Source organism: Urocampus carinirostris, chromosome 11 (genome assembly GCF_059441175.1).
Source record: "Urocampus carinirostris isolate Australia breed hairy pipefish chromosome 11, RoL_Ucar_1.0, whole genome shotgun sequence".
NCBI classification, from domain to species: Eukaryota; Metazoa; Chordata; class Actinopteri; order Syngnathiformes; family Syngnathidae; genus Urocampus; species Urocampus carinirostris.
The window spans coordinates 14,965,512-14,989,100 of record NC_142359.1 but is presented as its reverse complement, the minus strand read 5'-3'; the positions used below and the strand labels follow the sequence as shown (position 1 = coordinate 14,989,100).

General features: G+C 38.8%; 2 protein-coding genes across 3 annotated transcripts; one reads left to right on the top strand and one right to left on the bottom strand.

Moving 5' to 3' along the window:
* The first annotated feature begins 1,011 nt into the window (after positions 1-1,011).
* Positions 1,012-15,292, top strand: gmpr2 (guanosine monophosphate reductase 2). Of its 2 annotated transcripts, none has more exons than XM_088346688.1 (10): positions 1,012-1,152; positions 2,498-2,603; positions 4,863-4,982; positions 5,062-5,145; positions 6,826-6,999; positions 7,089-7,170; positions 8,826-8,932; positions 11,172-11,214; positions 11,285-11,444; positions 13,279-15,292. In XM_088346688.1, exons 2-10 carry the CDS (start codon positions 2,517-2,519, stop codon positions 13,466-13,468), a joined length of 1,047 nt encoding a protein of 348 aa, XP_088202814.1. In that variant the 5' UTR covers positions 1,012-1,152; positions 2,498-2,516; the 3' UTR covers positions 13,469-15,292. The 2 variants fall into 2 exon arrangements, with proteins under 2 accessions (XP_088202814.1, XP_088202815.1); XM_088346689.1 differs by having other exon boundaries at positions 1,077-1,152; positions 2,509-2,603.
* Positions 15,237-23,466, bottom strand: cideb (cell death inducing DFFA like effector b). Its single transcript, XM_088346690.1, has 5 exons — positions 23,094-23,466; positions 22,424-22,538; positions 19,188-19,337; positions 17,185-17,375; positions 15,237-15,630 (listed from the first exon to the last, which is right to left on the bottom strand). Exons 1-5 carry the CDS (start codon positions 23,117-23,119, stop codon positions 15,498-15,500), a joined length of 615 nt encoding a protein of 204 aa, XP_088202816.1. The 5' UTR covers positions 23,120-23,466; the 3' UTR covers positions 15,237-15,497.
* Positions 23,467-23,589: the final 123 nt, after the last annotated feature.

The following is a 23,589-nucleotide window of genomic DNA, read 5'->3' as shown; positions in this document are numbered from 1 at the left end:
GTTGGAAGGGCCAAGTCAAAGTCCAGACCTCAATCCAATTGAGAATATGTGGAAAGAACTGGAAACTGCTGTTTACAAACGCTTTCCATCCAACCTCACTGAGCTCGATCTGTTTTGCAAGGAAGAATGGGCAAAAATATCAGTTTCTTGATGTGCAAACCTGATAGAGACATACCCAGAGCGACTTGCAGCTGTAAGTGCAGCAAAAGTTGGCGCTACAAAGTATTAACTCAATGGGACTGAATAATTTTGCACACCCACTTTATCGTTTTTTTTATTTGTTAAAAAAAGATTAAAATGTTCAATAAAGTGTGTTCCACTTCATGATTGTGTCCCACTTATTGTTGATTCTTCACAAGAAATTACAGTTTTATATCTTTATGTTTGAGGTCTGAAATGTGGCAAAAGGTCACAAAGTTCAAGGGGGGCAATTAGTTTCGCAAGCCACTGTATAAATATGGTGGTGATGGCCCTAGGGAAAAAGCTGTATGAGATGAGGTGTTTCTGCGGAAAAAAAAAATAAAAGCACAAGTGTTAATAATGTCTTGACAAACAGACCATTGGCAGAAATGTTTTATTGACTTTACTTTACTGCTTAGAGTTAAATGTGAATTTCCCTTCGGGGATGAACAAAGTATCTATCTATCTATCTATCTATCTATCTATCTATCTATCTATCTATCTATCTATCTATCTATCTACTAAGCTACGGATTACTATGTACCCATCTCTGAGGCTATGTCTATCTTGTGTGCATCTAGCAGCCGAGTCTCTTATTTCGAACAATGTAGTTGCCTCCAGAGAGTTAAGAAACAAGAGACAAAAATAATATAAATTGATTTCCCTCCGTGAAATCCTCTTATGCTTGTACTGGTTTATATTACAATAATAACGCTTATAAATAAAGTTATTGTTGAAACGTGTTGCGTGTCTTCCGGATCCATTTACGACATAATATTTGAATTACCGTAAAGTAGATTCGAACAGTGTAGTTCAAAGGGCGTATCCACTACATACTATGAGCGAGATAAAAAACTACAAGGCACTCTCGCTTCCCGCTCAGGGAACGCACGCTTCGATAAAGGAAGTCAGTCTGACCTACTTACTAAAGGTTATTTATTGAAAACACGTTTTAATTCATACGTCGAACCGGTAAGTTTTTTATCAAGCTTATAAACCTCTGAAGTTACTTCAAGTCAAGTCAAATGTCTTGAAATTACTTGTTTCTCGGCGATAACTTGTATCATGTGGAAAATCCTTCATTATAGTGACGACTACTCTAAACTATTAATCGGGATGTAATCTCATTCTAGTCATTTTTTCTTTGCGTATTGTGTGTAAATAATTTAGAGGTAAGATCGGGCCCAAAAAAAGCACCCGAGCCCGACGCAGGCCCGAGGGGTATTAAACCCGACCCGGACCGAGCCCGACTAATTAACTGGATTTGCTGGCCCGGCCCGAGGGGGCCCGAAATTACATATTTATTTATAAGGAGGGGTGATTTATGATAACAAATTAAACTCTGCCATTTGTTACAACATCTAGGCCTAAGTTAAATAAAACTGTATACACATTTACATCTTTTATATTTCTGTGTCTGCACTGCAGATGTTACATTAAGCGACAATCTGTCATTGACGGTTTTTTTTTTTTGAGGTAGCGAAAACATTTAAGGGCGTCCGTCATTTTGACGACTTGATCATTGGGCCATAATCCACAGCAGCAGTAGTAGTACGTCCTTAAGATTTTAGCGCGGCACTATCATTGAGGGGGTGTTGACGTGTTGTGCCCTTTTCCGACTCCTATGCAAATCCCCCCCCCCCCTGATCGTATTCTATATAAAACGCTTATTAAAACAATAAAGCGAGCTAATTATAATAATTGGGAGATCCTAGTCTATATAACGTGTTTATTTAAACAATAAAGCGTGATTTTATTCTGCAAATTGCATTTTTTAACGCGGATGAAAATGTCACCAACGTCAATGTACACTTCCGACAAAAGCGATCGTATTCTATATAAAACGCTTATTAAAACTCTTACCAGAGTGCGTTTTCCTCGTCAGTTCTCCTCTCTTGAGTTTATCCTTAACTTCTTGTTGGTCCGACTCCATATCGGGGATACCAGGCCAAAATCACGCGAATTTGCGGAGGGGAAGATTATTAAGAGGACAGCATTCACGTCACGTCACGTGCACAGAGCATGCTCTGGCTCCGTTAAAAGCAATTACAGCTCCTTCTCCGTTTTATCCAAATTATTTATTTTATAACAAGTATTCCTTGGTCTAGTATCCATACATAGTTTAAGTATATATTTTTAATGAACATATATTTATAATTATTAATTAATTAAAAAAAAAAAAAAAAAAAAAAGCAGGACCGAACCCGACCCGACCGTATGACTGACATTTCAGGCCCGACCCGGCCCGAAATTGCCTCGGGTTCGGGCTCGGGCCATGAATCTTAGCTCTAAAACAATTAACGTAATTGTGATGCAGTTGTCTTGCAGTTTTTATCATGCCGCGCATTGAAAATGACATCAAGCTGGATTTCAAGGATGTGCTCCTACGACCCAAGCGCAGCACCCTCAAATCAAGGAGTGAGGTAAATGCCCAAAAGTTGTTGGAGGCCAAGAGTCATTATCAGGGCCGTCACCAGACATCAGTCTCAGTCCAAATACATAGGATACAATTCTAATTACACACACTATTTATTAGCACAGCACTTATGTACGTTAAACATAACCAACAGTTCATCCAGCAGCAGCGAACATCAGGCTTCTTTATTTGTAACAATAGAAAGAAGATTGTTTCCAAAGTGCAGTGGTTAGCACATTCCCCTAACACGCGAAAGGTCCCTGGTTCGAGACCAGGTGGAAATATTTGTTGGCCTGGAGAGGGATGGGCGCCACCAGGCTGAACTTGCCCAAGACACACCACAGGAGTTGGTGCCCCTACGACCCTGGTGGTTCATGGATCCACTTACCCACCAACCAAAGAAAGAAGCAATGTTACCAATATCCTACATACAAATGTACACTATCTTGCAAAAGTCTTGGTCGGGACTTTGGCATGGCCATGTTAGTTTTAAACCATTCCATTGTAGATTTTGCTTTATTTTAAGGGTCGTTGTCCTGTTGGAAGTTAAACCTGCACCCCATTATCAGGTCTCTTTCTTTTACATAGTAGAATCCATATTTAGTAGTTGCCACCATGTTTGTCTGGCATCTAGCTGCTACGCAGTGATCATTGGGGCGGCAGTAGCTCAGGAGGTAGAGTGCTTGTCTTGGGATCAAGGGATCCCAGTTCGAATCCCGGCTCGTCCGTGTTACATATCGAAGTGTCCTTGAGTAAGACACTGAACCCCTAAATACCCCCAATACGCAGGTTAGCGCCTTACATGGCTGCAAGGCCGCTATTGGGAAATGTGGAGCACATTGTAAAGCGCTTTGGGAAGTCATTGACTTGAAAAGCGCTATATAAAAATGCTGATTATTTCATTTCATCATCATTCGGCACTGTTTTTTTTTTTTTCATTTTGGTCAAATATTACCAGAATGATCTCCTCTTAACTGCAATTTATTTACAGGTAAAAATTCCACCATATCAGTTACGCCTGACATGTAATATCTAAAACCAGTTGTTCTGAATTTAATAGAATGCAAATCTCTTTTCTTGTTTCTCTACATTTTTCCGAATATTTCCACATTTCTTCGCAGGCTAAATGTTAATTTGAAGTTGCATGCTTATTTATTTACTGGAGAAGGTCGCGAGCAAAAACTCTCAAATAATCATTCATTTTACAGTATACTTACTTTATCGCAGTTAATGGGGGGCCGAACCCACTGCAAAATGTGAAATCCACGAAGTAGCCTGATTACATGACTGTAACAAACGAGCAAGAGTATGCAACTGTAACAAAATAACAACTATATATCTCTAAATAAAAACACAGAACTGCGGTTAAATGAATGGTCTTTTGTCATTATACAAAAGTTTACAACAAAATTGGAGGGCTTCTCCATTCAGTGTAAAAAACGCGATTTAGAGAGCGGCTGGATATCTTCACTCTAGCATTGGGCATCTTTGGATTGAGCCAGGTCTCCATAATGGATAAATACAATAGTGCTGCATGTAGCAGTTTCCCACTAGTTGTAGCTACAGTCAATCTTATTAATGGGTAATGGATCTGGTGTTGGTGAGATATAGGCACAGTAGGGGTATCTTGTTAGAGTTTTTACATAACTAGCTACAGTAGGTCAGACCTGTGCTCCCACAATTGCCTTATCTCCTGATGCCGCCTCAGTCTCTTACCGGACCCGACGACCATCCATGGAGCACCTTCTGGGGATCACCATTTCTTTGTTTTATGACTTTCCCCTGCTTCTGATTTAATTGATGAATTTCTTTTCAATGTAACGAGCCACTGAAATACTAGCTGCAGCTGTAGCCGTGCTCTGAAGTTTGTTTCAGGTGCCCGGCAGTTTAACTGACAGCATACACAAGCCTATCACAGTCGCGCACACAGAACACACAAAGACCTTCCAAACTTGCCCCCTGATAGCATTTAAAGTGTGCTGTCTGCTGCAGAACACAATGCACGATATGTTGATATCAAAGACAACAAAGACAATTCAGATAGAAAATCCGCAGAGCTTTGAACCAGCAATATCCAAAGCGTGAGCCGCCATAATTGCGCAGCAACATAGACGTAGTCATGGAGGTAAGCAAGATAGTACCGATGTAGTATGAGAGTACAGGCGATACTTAAAGTAAACCACACTTCTCTCTTTATATTTTGATGTATTGGTGAAAAGGTAAAATAATGATAGTGATGGGGTTGTGCCCTTCTGCCGATGTCTAGGTTGATCTTCAGAGGAGCTTCACGTTCAGGAACTCCAAAGGCAGCTACACCGGAATTCCCATCATTGCCGCTAACATGGACACAGTCGGCACCTTTGAGATGGCGAGGGCCTTGCACAACGTACATAATGCATACCTTAAGAAATTAGAGCTGTCTTTGTACATCGAGCAGTCATTTAATCTGTTCTCTTCTCTTCTAGTTCTGTGTCTTCACTGCCATCCACAAACATTATTCTGTGGACGACTGGCGGGAGTTTGCTGCCAAGTATCCAGAATGCCTTGAGGTGCTTGCAAAACTGTTAAATTCTTCTATAAAGGGACAATCACAGTCAGTATTTGAGGGTAATTTATCCTGGTAATTACAAACATGGGTTTTTTGTGGGTAAATACAGTTAACCCCCGTGAAACCCTGCCTTAAGATGTTTTCACTTAATAGCGTGGAATTAAAAACATTTCGGCCCCTCTATACCTCATTTCCCCACTATACAACGTTAGCAACTGATTATTTTGCATGCTTGAACCTTATAACACATTATAACACTCAACCTAGCTGTCTTCATGTGTGCACAATGTCATGAACCTCGCATGACAATCCTCGCAAGTGGAAGTTTTTAAATCTGTTTCATTTTTAATCCGCTGTCGCGTCTTATGCCCCTGGTGCATTCACCCGCTACTCGACTCAACCAACTCAAGTGACACCAAAGAAAAACACAATTTTATTTTTACATATATATATTTATCATATAAGAATTTATTCCACATAAGTAGGTCTTATTAGATTGTCCTTATCTGAAGTGCCGGGATTTCCGAACACATTGGCTATGCATTACCATCCTTTACTATATGGCAATTTCACATTGCGATCCCCACCTCAAAATGGATTTATGGCATTTCCAACACAAAGGAAGATATTCATCAGGAGAACTTGATGTAGTTTCAAATATTATTGAAGAAAACTTAAAGTAGGGCTGATTCAGGGAAAACATTAGTAAAGCCGCTGAAGCTGAGACTGTTGAGATATGGTTGATTGAATGCATTGCAATAATGATTTCTGATACAGGTATTGTACGAGTGCTTGAAATCCTAAAAATGCTTTAATTCTATTGTTGTGTTTTCAAAATTTGAAGAGTGATTGCATTTTGGGTGTAGTGGTGGTAAATCCTTTAAATTGTTGCCATGTTTCTTGGCAGTCTGGATCAATAGACTACACGTTAAATGAAGAAAAACAAAACAATTCTGCTCGAAACTAACTTGTGGTTAGTAAATCTAAAAAAAGCACAAAGTATGCGCAAGAAGCAAGATAGAAACTTTATTGTGATGATTTAAGTCAACATCGGAGCTAGATTGTCTATAATGGGTAAGCAACGAGTAAAACACCTTTAAGTAAGTTAAATAGAAGAAAATGGTGACTCATATGACTAGTTCATATTTACATTAATTTAGTTTACACATACCAGGTAAGTTAAACTTTGGAAGAATTTACTTTTCTTTCTGTACAGTCTGACATAATCGAGTGCTGTCAGTAAGAAAAAAAATGAGAACATTTGATACAACATAGACTAAACAGAGACAGCAGCAAAGACTAATGAAGTGGGGATCAGAAACTCCGTTTCATTTAAAATTTATATGCAATTTTCAGTGAATTATAGCTGCTGGCTTAATATTTGGGTTAGGATTTATCAGATTTTCTGGTCCTTTTTTCTATACGCAGCACTCTGTGACGTCAAAAAATACTGCTAAGGATTGATTCACACCGGTTATCTTCTTTTAATAGTACTGGAAAAATTCGGTTTGAAAGTCCTTAAAAATGTGCTTGAATTTTAACATGAAAAATATGCACAAAACTTGAGGAAAGTTACCTATAAAAGACCAGCCTTCAGCTTACTAGACTAAGCTGAATTCTTTTTATCATTTCCTGTTAATAATATTTTGCAAACACATCCGCCTGTTTTACCAATACACAGAACGTGGCGGTCAGCACGGGCACCGGTGACACCGACTTCCAGAAGATGTCCGCTATCTTGGTAGCTGTGCCGAAGCTGCGCTACATCTGCGTGGATGTAGCTAACGGCTACTCTGAGCATTTTGTGCACTTTGTCAAGGAAGTGCGAAAGATGTTCCCCTCACACACGATAATGGTCAGTCTTTTTCTTGTCTGAATTGTTTCCCATTATGCTTAAAATGTATTTGGAACATGTGTCGATTTTGTGTTCAACCGAATATCCAGGCCGGAAATGTTGTGACAGGAGAGATGGTGGAGGAGCTGATCTTGGCTGGTGCCGACATCATCAAAGTGGGCATTGGACCAGGTGACCCCAGCCGATCATCACTTCATTTTCTTTAGTTAGCTTTTAAAAATAATGCACTCATTTCATTTAGACCATGGAGTAAAACCCACTCAATAGTCTCTCATCACGAAATTCTTTAGATTTATGAAAAAGTAATATCCCAAACAGAGCTAAGATCTTAGGCCAGACCAAATTTGGCCCTTCTCAGGCCAAAAATGTCAATCATTACGTTTGGGTCAGATCGGGCTTCTCTCACGCTGAATTAAAAAAAAAAATGTTTATAAAATGTATACTAAAACGATGTGTGTATATCAAACTTAAAAAAAACTTACACTGTTCTTTGCAATGTCTATTCAAAAACTCCTTCCTGCCTCGTCTATTATCCACCCGTCCTTGTTCTATGTCTCTTACCCGCTCTCTTAAAGTGCCAAGCTAAATTCTTAACGCTGTGGTTTATGGCCCGATTTTCAACACGTCGAAATGATGTACAGCCTTAAAAGTTTCCTGTCGAAAATCTGTCAGGGGTGGAAAATTGTCAGTTAATGTGACCCTGCAGACACAGAAATATAAAATATGTAAATTTTTATACTGTCTTGTTCAACTTGGATTTTGTTGCACAACACTGGCTTTAATTTGTTATCTTAAATTATCTCTCATTCTCCCGAGTCTTCACAAATAAAATGTGAAATTTTGGTTTTGCCTCAGGCTCAGTCCTTCAAATCAAGTTAATCGGTCGAGTTTGGGCTGGGTCGGGCTTCAAACTTGCAGGCCTGGGTCAGGTCGGGCTATAAAAAATTAGGCCTGATCTTAACTCAGGTCCACATCCCAAAAAAAACATTTAAATTTATGAAACAATATTCAAAATTACCCTTAACAGTTTTATATTTTGATTTACCAAAAAATGCATCTAAAATTCGATCCCGGCAATTCATGAGGATCCTTAAAGCTCCAGTGTGTAATAATTAACCACTAGATGGTGTGGCGTTGCAGGTGCGAGTGAGGGCTAGTACCACAGAGCACAATTTGGTGGCTGGATGCCGGACAAATATTGCGGTGACCTAATTGTGGATTCCACTGTTTTAAAGAAATACATATTTCTTGTCCTATGATTTGTTTTAAATTAAAATGAACATTGGTATGATAGTTCATGTATTTTCCCTAGTTTTAATATATATATATATATATATTTTTTTTTTAACTGAAAAGTTTTTTTGTACCACTAGGAGGCAGTAAATATTGCACACAGCCCCTTTAAGGAACAACAATATTGAATATTTTTATTGATTTAAATATTAAGTTCATGTATTTTTGCTATCATATAAAAGTGCATTTTTCAAAAAAGTTGTCGACTGAGAAATATGCATTTATTTTACATGATATGAGTCTCACCCCTAGGGAGCTGACCTCATTACCTAGTGTAGTTTGGTCAATTTAGTCTCTGTGGTTTGTATTCTTCCTTGTGCTTTTTAGCACTCGTTCTCTGTTGCACGACACAATGCAGCAACATCTAGCGGTCAAAAAATACTCGGTGTCCCTTTCAAAAGATAAAAAAATTATGTGTAATCATTGTTATTTTTGTGTGATACTGACATTTTCAAAAATAATACTAGATGTCTATCGATTAATTAGATTTATTTTAATGTTAGTGTTTATATTCATTGGTTTATCTTCCACAGGGTCTGTTTGCACAACTCGCAAGAAGACAGGAGTAGGGTACCCCCAGCTCAGTGCCGTGATCGAGTGCGCCGACGCAGCCCATGGACTCAACGGCCACATCATCTCTGTGAGTTTGGATTGGGAATATACGCTTAGAAATTTTCTAAGTTCTCCTACTTTCAGCGTTCAAGGAGGAAGTTATCAACAACACAGAAGAAGTGTTGAACTTAACAATGCCAAGTCACATTTATTTGTATAGCCCTTAATCACAAAAAGTCTCAAAGGACTGCACAGGGCACAATTACATCATCCCCTGATCTGAAACCTACATCCGGGCAAGGAAAAAATCCAGCTTGCGGAAAACAAGAAACCTTGAGAATTTGCCACTCAAGTGGTAATCTCCATTCCAGGAAGACCAGGCTGGAATAAATGTTGCATTGGGTAACAATACACAAAACATAGTAAACATCAATAAAAAAATATAGGTAATATTTAAAATATACAACGATAGATAGGTAGCTAATTTTTACAACTGAAGAAGTCACATTTGAGTTTATAAAAAGTTTTTAAATAATATTACTAATATGAGAAACTTAAGAAGAATCATCCCCTCTAATCATTTTTTACAGCAAGTTTTCGAACTGTTTTTATTGAAAAAGATTACCGTATTTTTTAGACTATAACTAATTCCAGATTGTAAATTAACAAGCCAAAAAATGCATAATTAAGAAGATAAAAAACGTATATAAGTCGCACTGTAGTATAAGTCTTTTGGGGCAAAATTATTTGATAAATCCCAACACATGTCATCTTGAAATTCTTGTAATTCAAAATGAAAATAAATGTGGTGGTGTCATTTCACCAAATTACATTTTTTCAAATTTGCTCAAAAGTGATTTCTATAGAAGGTGCCAATTGCTCTGTGCTTTCCTGCTCTATTGCATTTCCCCCAAAATGAGATACAAAGTCATTTCAGTGATATTTGAGTAAATGACATATGCTATTTAACACGGGGGACATTTTCTTGGCACGACACAGGCAATGTTGGAATTATTAACACAGGGCTAGAGCGGTTCAGTGTGAAAATAACATGTGAAATGCTATACCGGTACTATATACAGCAGGGGTGTAGAATTCGTTTTAACTGGAGGGCCACACAATAGAACAAACATTCTCTCGGGGGCTGAACGAGTAGATTTGAGAGAAAAAGAAATGAGAGGGAGAGAAAAGTAAAGAGTGTGGGACAAAGAAATAGAGGTAGAGAGGGTGTGAGAAATAGGAGATAAAAAGAGAAATAGTGAGAGAGGAGGGAAAAAGAGAGAGAAAGAAAGAAATCCAAAGAAAAATAGAAAGACAGAAGGGGAGAAAGAGAGAAGGAAAAGCAAGAGAGAAAAGGAAAAGGGAGCAAAAGAAGGTAAAAAAGACACAGAGAGAGAAAGAGACAGAGAAAGAAATACATTAACCGCGTTTGTGAGAGGCACCTGACTTTGGCAAAATCAAGTAGACCTATTTCAACCTGCAGCTCGTTTTTCTCTTACGCTTCCTTCAGCGTTGTCTAGCGGGCCGGATTCAATCGCTTAGCGGGCCTGATCCAGCCCGCGGGCCGCCTGTTTAACACCCCTGATATACAGGTTTCCCGCACATCCTTGTAAAGTATTTAACAGCATTAAATTTATTATTCTAAAAACAAGGCCTTAATTAGCCAAACTATGAAAAGTTTGTGATTACTAATTCAAAAAAATACAGTAGTCCACAGGGCAGAACAGTACTGACAAGTAACCTAAATCCCTTTTATTCCATTTATTCCCTTTTGAATTTGAAAAATATATACATCATATTTTTGTTGAATTTACTCTAGAATGCTTATATTGGAACTGGTTACAGAAATACACTGTAGTGTTTAACGTACCAAAGAAATAAGTATGTAGTTGGCAATTTGACTGTATTCAAAACTGTCCTTTTCTTACTTTCACCATTTTCATCCTGGAATAAAAGAAAACTGCGAGCATGCTTGTGAAATCACTCTCCTCCCCCCATACACCTGACTTATTTCCTCCAGCGTAAAGAGCTCTGTGGCCAGAACACAGAGGGTAAAAATGTAATAAAAGCAGAAAAAAATAAAAAGGCTCGAACTCAGTTGGGCATTGTTCACACATACTTAATATTTAATTCTAAACATTTTAATGACCTCAAACTACTCACTCCAATGTTAATGTGTGAATTATTATCAAATGTATCTTAAATAAGAATTTTATAATTCCTGTAACTTGTTTGCTAGAAATATATGGAAAACGGTGTTTTACATCACCTTTCAACCCCTTTGAGAACACGTGCTTTAAAGCTTAAATGCCTTCTCTCTCATACAGGATGGGGGATGCACTTGCCCAGGTGATGTATCCAAGGCTTTCGGTGAGTCTGAAGATTGTGAAGCCGCATTTAAGCCATTTCGATCTTTCACCGAAAATATTATTTCCGTCAGGCGCTGGAGCGGACTTTGTCATGCTCGGAGGGATGTTGGCGGGCCACTCCGAAAGCGGTGGGGAGACCATCGAGAAGCTGGGCAAGAAGTACAAGCTGTTCTACGGAATGAGCTCCGAAGTGGCCATGAAGAAGCACGCCGGTGTCCTGGCTGAGTACAGGTCAGCCCTAGTCTGTTATTGTAATCCTTTGTGTTTCGTGAGGGTTGCGTTGCAAAAAGGTCCCATTATAATCTAAAACCAGTGAAGTAGAAACCTCTATTAAATACTCTATTCTACATTGAAACCAAAGAACAAAGATCCAATTTATGGGTTTAACCATTTTGTTTTACAAATAGAAGTACTGTACTTTATGAACGTTTTTCTAACAAATAACATCCGTGCTGTCAAATAATAATTTAAAAGATAATCTTGCTCCTATATTGCACTAGAGCAGGGCTCTCCAGCACAGTTCCAGCAGGCACCAGGGTGCCTCCGGTCCAGTTCTGAAAATAGCTCACCAGTGCAGGATCATTGTGATTTTCTAGTAAAATTATTTTTTTCTAAGTGTTACACTGAGTCTATTTAACCCCACCTCAATGATTACCTGCTAATAACAAGATAAGTTATTATTTTAGAAATTAATATCAAATTGACTGCCCTTCTCGCTAAGTAGAAACAAAAAGGAGCTCTCAGCTTGGAAAAGTTGGGAGACCCCTCGAGTATTGATTCATGAAATGATACTTTGCTTCTGTTTTTATTCTGTCGCCATCATGTGGACGTTATTGGGAGAACGAAAATGTGGTGTGAAAAGAACATTCTAAACTCAAAATAAAAGAATATTGTACTTTATAACGTATTTATTTTTACAATTAACTGCTGTACTGTCAAATTATAGTTTTAAAAATTATCTTGTTGCTTTATTGCGCTAGTGATTCCAAAAAGGAGTGGAAACTATTTCAGGACACTTTTTTTTTTTTTTACCACAGATGAAATTTTGTCGCCATCATGCGGACCTGTACAAAAAAACAAAATGTGTAAAATTGCTTTTATAGACGCTTCCCTACTTACAAACATTCGAGTTACAAACATCAGTGCATACGAATATTTTTTTGGGGATGTCGAAAAATATCCGTAAGTTAGATTTTGTATTGTGTGCACCTTTTTCCAAGCACAGGACAGTACTTTATTGCTTCTTTCTGCTGGTACCGGGGTGTGGCGCTGCAAGAGCTCACCCAGCATCCACCCCGAAAAAGAAATCTGGCTTCTACTTCCCAGTTCGTGTGTAAACATAATATATATCTCCAGTACGCTAAGAACTTTGATATTTTTAATGTTTAATATATTTTTCGACCACTTTGTACCACAGAGGAGGAAGTAGCCTAACTCTTAAAGCCCATCTTTCAAAAGTAGGTTAAACTTCACTTTATTTATCTTTATAGAGCGTATTATTTTATTAAATGTTTGAATTTTCAGTACAAAACAATACAGGTTACTTATACAAGCCTTAAACATACTTATAGTAACCTTAAACATAAAAAATATAGCACTGAAGCGATTTATGAACGATTGTCCGGAACCTCGTTCGTAAGTAGGGCTGCGTCTTTTCCTCTATTTTAGCATGTAGAAAAAGTACAACTTTTTAAAAGAAAGCATCTTCCTCTGCCTTTTGGTGCTTTTGTGGGTCCAAAGCATTTTGTTGACAATATCACTTTTAGAGAAACTTGAAATTGAAAATGATTTCTGCGCAAGTCATGTAGGTTCATCAAGCGTTAACGTTATTGACGTGCAGACAAAAAAGGGGTGGTGCTGTTTAGCCAATCAGAATGCAGACGACAATGCATGATGAAAATCTGCCAAATTGTGAAACCGCGACACAGTGAGGGATTACTGTATTGGGATTTAATTTTGCCAAATATTGCACGTCACCTATGAGTTCTGCTTCCGTTAAGTACACCGACAATGTTATTTTCTACTTTTTTGGTTTCTCACTTATGTTATTCCCGACCACCTCTAGAGCATCCGAGGGCAAGACTGTGGAAGTTCCGTTCAAAGGTCCCGTGGAGGCAACCATGCGGGACATCTTGGGCGGGGTGCGCTCTACCTGCACCTACGTGGGGGCGGCTAAGCTGAAAGAGCTAAGCCGCAGGACCACCTTTATTAGGGTTACGCAGCAACTCAACACGGTCTTTGGCAACGACGGCTAAAATACACAGCGAGGCCCCAGTGCAGATGAAATTTCTGCGTGCAATCACACTGCCATTCCTACTGTTACTCCCCTCGGATGCTGTAACGCTCCATTTCCTTATCGTTCCAAGGTTTTAGACCTGATTGCAAATTTTACACTGGAAAACAATATGGTAGCTCAACAGCCTTTGAGAAATGATCTTCAGTGAACTTAATTGGCATATGCAAAAAGGATTTATTGAAGCCACTGACTCGTGGCAAACTTACCTACTTACTTATCACTATTTTTGGGTAAAAGAAATTCTCAACTCACACCAACATTGTTCATTAGCACCATGCCATAAGATGGCAGCCTAGTTATTTTATTTTTTTTGTAAATTGAACTTCACCACGCGATGGTGTCAAATCACTAATTTAGTATTTCCATGTGAGTAAAACCCCGCAATATTATTTCACATAAATCAGTGCCATTAAAGTACTACAAGATAGATCCTGTAAGTTAAATGGACAGTGTGTATTGCTGGTAAGTAAAGTACTACTGAAAATGAGTGCTAGAAATCACACTGAAAAAGAAACAAACAAAGGAGCCTCAATGTAACCAAATCACACCAATTTCCTTCAAGTTTCTTTCTTTCTGAGGTTTTTGGTGCCCGTAGCAGCAACAGTTACAGTATGTCAGCTCCCTCCTGGTGAGGCTCATTATCTGTAATATAAATGCTAATTTATGTTTATATGATAATAAATACACAAACTACATTTTAAATAATTTTTTGTATTCATGAACCACTTTTTTTTTCTTTTTACAACTAGGAGGCGTTAAATAATACACACAGTCACTTTTAACTTCTCAATTAACTTCAATGTCGATTATGCTCATCTGGATGAAATTCCTCCATGCACTTCAACATAACCATTTGACACCCCAAAAAGTCTGCACTATTAGTGTGCAGAACTCACTTTAGCATCAGCTTTTAACTTCAAGACGTAAAAAAAAATGCAAAGAAAGCGCTGATTTAATCTATGTAATACACCTTCATGCACTTAAACATCATTGACTCAAAATTTCCATCCAACTAATATTCGTAATGCTTTGTTTGGAGCACAATTCCGGTAAATATTGGTTCACTGTTTAAAAAAATAGGGTGGCACGGTGGGTGGGAGTTTGCATGTTCTCCCCGTGCCTGCGTGGCCTTTCCTCTGCGCACTGTGGTTTTCCTCCCACATTCCAAAAAGCGTGCATGTCAGGTTAATTGGCCGGTCCAAATTTTCCCAAGGTGTGAATTAGCGAGTGAGTCTGTCTCTGTGTGCCCTGCGACTGGCTGGCAACCAGTTCAGGGTGTCCCCTGCCCACTGCCCGAAGATGGCTGGGATGGGCTCCAGCACCCCAGTGACCCTACTGGGGATAAGCGGTGCAGATAATGGATGGATGTTAACAAAATAGCATTAATATTAATTTAAACACATGCATTCACTTCTAATAGACCTCAAAACAAAAACAACATGCTGCCATGTAGTTTTCTGAAGATGTTAGATTGATGCAGAAAGTAGTTTTTTTATGACAAGTTAGAATGGACCAATGAATAAAAGCTGGATCACTATGTAAAATCCTCACTTTTAAATGTTCTTAAATTGTTTAATAGTCTTAAAGATTATCTAAAACTTTACTGTTGACAGGACTCATTTTATTTTCTTGACTGTGATCAATGCCAAAGTCTGATGTTTTACAGAAGTTAATTTCTAGGATATGTTGTTTTTTCTGGTGCCTATAAACTGTTCCTTCAGCTGATATAAGGTTTTGTACTTGTTTTATTGGTGCACAATTCAATAAAACGTTCACATCTGCACGTGCCACTGTCTTTTTTTTTAAAACTTGCGTTTGGTTCATTTATGAATCAACGACATTACTTTGTGTCACAAAATCAATGGATGGTTAGAAATAAACCCAACATCAATTTTGCGTTATGCACCTGGATAACACAAACGTGCAAATTTGCCTTTACCTTTGCAAGCTGAAAGAGGATTTTAGTCAAAATCTGGCTTGCTTAACAATTAATTTAGATATGTTTTCTGCTGTGGTGTCCAAAGCTCCACACCCTCAATGGCACGGCGGATCAAGGAGGCTGAAGTGATGAGCAGGTGTCCGGCAGCATTTAGGAGAGCTGAAGCAACACGCAGTGCCTCTCTGCAAAAACACAAAGTACTATACCTAAGTACGATAACCAGTAGACTGCCAGTATCAATACTTGACTACTAGATGTTTGTGTTTATACAGTAATCCATCGTTTATCGCGGGGTTGTGTTCACAAAAGGTCCTGTGATAGTCAAAACCCACTAACACTTTTTAATTTTTTAGATATCCGACTGACAAAATAGATCTACAAATAAAAACAATTATAGTAGAATAAATCAATGTTTTTTATTGTCATTATACAAAAATTTTGAGGGCTTTTCTCCTTTCTGTGTAACAGAGAAAGCGATGTAGAAAGCAGCCGGCTAGCTGCATGCTAGCATTGGTGATCCTCTGGTTAAGCCAGGTCTTCGTAATGATTGAAATACAACCGTCACGGTTTTCCCACGAGTTGTTGCTCCAGGTTATCCATTTTATGGGCAATGGATCTGGAGTGGCTTGTGTGGGTAGTTATGTAGCTGAAGCAGTAGGTGGGACCTGCAGCCCCGCTTTTACTTCCCCTCTGACGCCTCCTCGTTCTCTTCCATTCAATAGCTTTTGGGTACCCGAAACAGCAACAGTTAGGTCAGCTCCCTACTGGTAAGGCTCATTATATGTAATATAAATGCTAATTTATGTTCGCATGATAATCAATAATACACAAACTACATTTTAAATACATTTTTTGTAATTATGAAGACTATATTTCACGGTGACAATATCTGTGTATTATTTGTTATTGCAACATCTGTTGCAGCCTGGTCACCCAAGAGGGGGGATTACTTCATGTGCGGTCCGCTCTCAAGGTTTCTTCATTAACTTCATGTTGATAATTTGAGTTTTTCCTTGACCTCGTGTAGGTTTTAGATCACGGGATGGTGCCATAATAGTCCTTAGTTGGCAATAGTCCTTGGTCTCTGCAGCCCTTTGAGACTCTTGTGATTAAGAGCGTCACAAATAAACTTGACTTGACTTGTCCTGAGATTTTTGAGCGTTTCCTTGCCCTCATGTAGGTTTTAGATCAGGAGATGTTGTAATAATAGTCTGCAGTTTGCAATAATCTGTGGTCTGTGTAGCCCTTTGAGACTCCTTGTGATGAAGGGCTAAACAAATAAACATGACTTCACTTCACTTATCAATCCCGATCACAATCCACGGAGCACCCGGTGGTGATCAGCATTTCAGCGCTCTTCTAACTTTACTCAAAGTCTGATTCAATTGATAAATTTATTTTCATTGTAATGAGCTGCTAAAAAACTAGATGTCACCGAGCTTCGCAGTTTCGTTTGGGGGGACACATTGACTTGGGCGCCTGCCTGGCTGTTTGACTGAAAGCATACAACAGCCTGTGAGTCTCGCCTACCCAACACACACACACACACACAGCCCTCTGCAACCTGTCCCCGTGATAGCATTTGGTTGGTGTTTTTTGCTGCAGAACACTATGCACGATGAAAATCCACAAAGTATCAAAACCACGAAAAGTAAACCGCGATACAGCGAGGGATTACTGTACAGTTATTTGATGCACATAATGATTTCACAGGACGCTTTTGGGGTTTAACGTACCTGAGGACTTTCTTGGGTCCAAGACACTGGAAGTCAGCGCTCACTGAGTACAGACCTTGAAATGTAGCTTTCACGCTCAAAGAGCCGAACAAATCCTTGGGGCTTGTTTTGTAAAGGTCCACGGTAACACTGGCGATGTCTTTTCCCGTCTTGGACTTAAGCTTATCTTGGTTTCGGGCTGTGGCCGCACCCTAGTACAGAACAGAATTGTCTTTATTGTCATTGTTTACAACACAGTGTAGTTTACAGTGAGATTGGACATGCCATTACAGAATAAGACTAAATGAAAAAATACATTTAGTCAATAGGCCTATTTAGGCAATATTTACTGTACATGGCAATGATTGTAGCCTGGCCTAAGATGTATCTGCCATATTTTCTGAACAATAAGGCGCACCAAAATAAACCCAAACTTGCCAGAAATTCGAATTAGCGCCTTATAACCAGATGCCCATCATAGACCGGAAAGACAGTAATTAAAATCGGAAATGCATAATTACAGCTAAAACCATTTATGAAAAAATATGTTCATTTTAGTTGTGAAACCAGATGTCCTACTATTTATGGACTGTTTTTTATTTATTTTTAATACAAACCTCACTTTTGTAAAGGTCAGCAGCAGACATTTTAATATAAACAAACAGACTTCTGCTCGCCTTCCTAGAAAAGCTTAACCTAAATCAGGGACCGGAAACACAAAACATTGAAAGAGCGAAAACTAGAGTTCGTACACTTTTTTGTGGCCAAATTCAAGCACTTTTTAAGGACTTTCATAGCCAATTTCTCTATTTCTATTTAAAAAAAGAAATATTACATTATTATAAGTACAATAAGCAGGTAGGCGCCTTGCATGGCTTACTCCCTATTGGTGTGAGAGTGTGTAAGTGTGAAGCACATTGTAAAGCGCTTTTGGGAGATCTTCATTGACTTGAAAAGCGCTATATAAATGCAGACCATTTACCTTTTACTTTTACTTTAGTTTAAACATAATGCGCTTTATAGCTCGAGCACCTTCTATATGAAGACTTTTTCACGAAGGAATATTTTTGAAGGTAAGAATTATTGTTATTATAATAGATACTAATATATTGTGAAAAAATATGGAAATTGCGAAAATAGTGATGGTGGTGATGATGATGATGAAGTGACTGTGCATCCACAGAACCAATGTAAATATGTACTGTATATTCATGGTTTTTTTTTTACATGTAAATATGAAGGGCATCCAGATGTCGGATGCAATTATTAAGGAGGTCTGGTGGTAGGATTAAATAAGCATATGCTTCTTCCTATTCATTTACGCACAAATACAGTAACATTGTTTTTGTTTTTTGACCTGTTGTTTTGGGCTGAGTGTTTGGCGCGTCTGTGGCACAGTTCAGAGGTCATGGGATCAAATCTAGCTACCAGCCTTTCTGTGTGGAGTTTGCACTTTCTCCCCGTGCTTGCGTGGGTTTCCTCCAGGCACTCCGGTTTCCTCCCACATTCCCAAAAACATGAATGTCAGGTCAATTGGACGGTCCAAATTGTCCCTAGGTGTGAATGAGCGACTGGTTGGCAACCAGTTCAGGGTGCCCTGAGATAGCTGAGATGGGCTCGAGCACCCCCGCGACCATACTGATGATAAGCGGTGCAGATACTGAATGGATGAACTTGTTGTCTTGCTTTTATCATGTTCAACAAAAAGTTTCACTCATTCATTCAAGGTGGACATTATAGTCAGGTGCGCCTTATAGTTCGGAAAAAATATCAGAAAATTGTGCAATAACATTAAAAGTTAAACGAGAATATGTTGTCTTCTGGTTCTTATTTCTAGTAAATGGAGCGTTTAAGATAGAAGAACCGGGTTGAGGTTTGGACCGAAAATTACAGGTCTCATAAAAAAACAACAAGGTAAACTTATACACGCACCCATCGAATATGACCGCAGCCAATAATGTTGCCCAGATGTAGATGATGTCATCTATATAACAACAAAACCACAAATTAAAAATCTCGATTACCGATGGTGATCGCCACGTCTGCCCGGGCTCCAGGGCCACAATGGCTGCGTTGTCCGGCAGAGTTGCAAGGAAGTCATCCGAGTCCACTTCCGTCCCGTCCTCCTCGCAGACGAGGGAAGCCAGGGACACAAGCGACAAAGCCCGACAGACCTGCAACCACAAGTTGTTGTAGAAACGTAGAGTGAACAATACTTACTACCTGACTTCAGTGTGTATGGTGGCCTCTAGTAGTTAAAACAAAAAGGCAAATGAGACTTTGTTTTCTTGATGTTCTCTCCTGAATAGTTTGATAGATAAAGGATTTGACATGATCAATCTCGAAAAGCAATTTGAAGCTATGTCTTTGAGTTATATTAGCAACAAATTGAGCTATCTGCGATGCACTTAGAACTTGGGCCAATCTCCAAGCACTACATAGTAAACATTGACTGTCTGACTCTTCTTTTTAGCTTTTAAGTCTTTTATTCCATTTTTATCCTGGAGTGCCACATCTAATCTCGTTGTAAAGAGTGTTAAAATAAGTCAACTTAGGTCATGTTTATTAGTATAGCACTGAATCACAAAAGGTCAAGTCAAGTCATGTTTTTTGTGACGCCCTTTATCACAAGGGAGTCTCAAAGGGCTGTAGGACCACAGACTATTGCAAACTGCAGGCTATACCCTACCCTAATCTAAAACCCACATGAGGGCAAGGAAAAACTCAAATCTTCAACATTAAGTGAATGAAGAAACCTTGAGAAGGGACCGCACATGAGCTAATCCTCTTTCCAGGATGACCAGGCCAAAATGGATGTTGCAATACATAGACATCATCATCATGAAACATAGCTCATTCATAAGATATTGAATAGAAGTGTGTTTTAAGCCTAGATTTAAACAGTTCCACTGAGGTTGCAGATCGCATCTGAGAGGGCAGAGCATTCCACAGCACCGGAGCCCGAATGGAGAACGCTCTCCAACTTGCGGATCTCTTCTTGGCTCTTGGGATCACTAGTAGACCAGCATTTTCAGAGCGAAGGCTCCGGATAGGAACATAGGGGGAAATTAAATCTGAAAGGTATGAGGGAGAAAGTCCATGCATTATTCTGTATCCTACCAACAGTACCCTAAAATCACATCTTAAGCTAACTGGGAGCAAATGCAGGTTAGCTAAAATCGGGGTCATGTGATCAAACTTTCTTGTCTTAGTTAAAAGCTTAGTTGCAGCATTTTGTACCAGCTGCAGCCTTTTGCTTTTGGACTTCGGGAGACCAGAGAGTAGTGCATTACAGTAATCGAGACGGGAGGCAACAAACGCATGAATTATAATCTCCGCATCCGACTGAGACGAATTTTAGCAAAGGGCCGCACAGACCACCATGAAACCATCCATTGATTTGAAACCTATGTGAAATTAGTAAAGGTAAGTTCTTACTTCAATTAAAATGTAACTCCGTTATCCCTTAGCCCCAATCCCCCTCCTGCCACCACGCCTAATTATTGACACCAAAAAGTAGTGAGTTGACTCCAAAAGTAATTATCTAGTTATAAATTACCGTGCATACTCTGTTCAAACCTTTTCCCTAAAATGCTTAAAAATAGCCACAAAATAAAAGCATGAGAAGAAAAACATGTACACCAACTTGATGTAGCAAAGGTTTCATAATTCTTGGCTTGAACAATCTAGAAAGTTCACAAACTAAGACCTTGCAAAGACTCACCATATCCATTTTGTTTCTGGGCTCAAAGATCCACTCAAACATCTTCTCCAATGATTTTCTTTTTTTTCTCCAGGCATGTCGTATTTGCCAAAGTATTATTACAAATAAAAAGACCAAAATTCAGCAAACTTTTACCATTAAGTATGTGCTAACGTTGCTCCAGGATAAGCCCCTCATCCCGACGCGTTGCCGACCATTCGCTAGTGGTGACACACAACCAAATATGTGCATATAAGCTGACCCCCTGAATTGAGGATTTTACTGTCGTAAATTTAGCTTAAATGCGAGGATATACGCTAGGGAGAATATCTGCATGAGGAGAAATTCTGCCTTCTTGCACTCTATGTTTAAGACTCTATAATTGTATTCGGTTGTACTTTGTAGGTAGATATAAACATGCCGATCGAATCATTGAGGCGGGCCAAGGCTTGTATGTAATAATATGATTGATGCAGCATTATTGACAAATGAGTCACTAAATTTTATTGATAACGTGTTACAGAACGCTTTACCTAGAAAAGTAATTGCGTATTAGGAATGTGTTTAATTGTAACTGTTAGTCCCAACGCAGTATACTATGTTGTTATCAATGACAATAAAGACACTTCTCTCCTAATCAGTATCATCAGCAAGAAAGCCAAGGAGACTTTAAAATCTATGGCAAAAGGGGTAATGAATTGTGTAGAAACGTGACATTTAATTTCCTTTAAAATTGTTGCTTTTATCCATCTTCGCAACATTGCTAAAATTCGCTCTATGCTGTCTCAGTCAGATGCGGAGATTATAATTCATGCGTTTGTTACCTCCCGTCTCGATTACTGTAATGCACTACTCTCCGGTCTCCTGAAGTCCAAAATCAAGAGCCTTCAGCGGGTACAAAATGCTGCAGCGAGACTTTTAACTAAGGCAAGAAAGTTTGCTCACATTACCCCGATTTTAGCTAACCTGCATTGGCTCCCTGTTAGCTTAAGATGTGATTTTAAGGTTCTGTTGGTAGTATACAAAATCATGCATGGACTTGCTCCCTCATCTCTTTAAGATTTAATTCCCCCTTATGTTCCAGTCCGGAGCCTTCGCTCTGAAAATGCTGGTCTACTAATGATCCCAAAAGCCAAGAAGAGATCCGCAGGTTCGAGAGCGTTCTCCACTCGGGCCCTGGTGCTGTGGAATTCTCTTTCCCTTGAGATTCAATCTGCAACCTCAGTGGAAATGTTTAAATCTACGCTTAAAACACACTTCTACTCTATAGCATATGAATAACCTGTATTTTATGTTGATAATATGTGTATTATTTGCCCTCATGTAGGTTTTAGATGAGGGGATAGTGTGATAATAGTTTGCAATAGTCTGTGATCTGTGCAGCCCTTTGAGACTCTTTGTGATCAAGGGCTATACAAATAAACATGACTTGACTTGTCTATTTCTCTTTATGTGCCATTTTTGAAGTCAGGTCAGAAAGGGTTTTTTTTATTTGAGTGCTGTTATAATTATTTAAAATAGTTTTATTTTTTAAATAAAACTTGCAAAAAAGATCACCCTCTCTTGGAGTTCCACCAGAGTCCCGGCTGTGATGCCCTTCCTGGCCTCCCGGTTATGACTCCGTACCCTGAAGGGGCGCTGAGAAGGGGACCACACTCTCTTGGTTACCGATCTAAGTGAGGACACAAGAGAAAACGAAAACATTTTTTTTAATTCTTAAGTCATTCAATGCTATTGACAGATATTTACGTCTGAGTTCTTTTTTGATGTCACTTTTGGTCAAGGTTGTATTACTATGGGGATATCTGTGGTCAGGTCGAAATTGACCTACAATTTTTTGCGTTTATTTTAAAAATATCCACCAGGCTGGCATGCCGAGCTCAGTTTGGGTCAGGGGTGTATCCTGACTTTACAGTATGTTCTCAGGTTAAAAATATCAACACCAAATATTTATCTTTGATTTTCATGACTCTGCTTTATCATTTGCCAACAATTTAACCCTACCCTATAAATTATAATCACTGATATGGGATCTTTTCTAAGCACAACACATTTATTCACAAACAATGAAAACAAATTATTTTGGCATTGAATGTGTTGATTTAGAATCATTTCCAATACATTTGAATAGGGAAATATACGTGATTTTCATGATACGGTTTGAATAGGGAAAAAAACAACAACAGCATTGCAATTTCCAACTTCAGATAAAATATTTCTTACTTACTTTATCAATGTCGACGTTGTTTCCATTGTGGTTGTTCTCGATGTTGTGACGACCTAAAACAAAGTGCGCTTTCCTTTGTGTTGAGCAACCAGGACTTTGTACTAAAGTGGTGAGCATCTACATATAGTCACCTTAAATCAAAGTTCATCTAGATTGTGTACGTCACGTAAAGATAGCAACGACTCCAAAAATATCTGGGGAAAATGTTTAACTCCTCCACAGAAAGTTAAGAATATTTGTTCAAACCTCAAATTGTGTTTGTGGTTAAACGTCATATTGAAATATACAATATTGTGAATGTGCTTGATTGCTGTTGAGATTATCAAGATTGTTTTCTGTTATTAGTGTCAATAAATTTGTTCAAACCACAAAAAAAAAAATTGCAACAGCTCACCGCGGGAACCAAAAATGTTGATATCAAGACAGTTCAACGGCTCGCAAATAAAGGAGTGAGGTGAAGTTTGCGAACGAAAAAGATATATGAGCCGACTCTTTG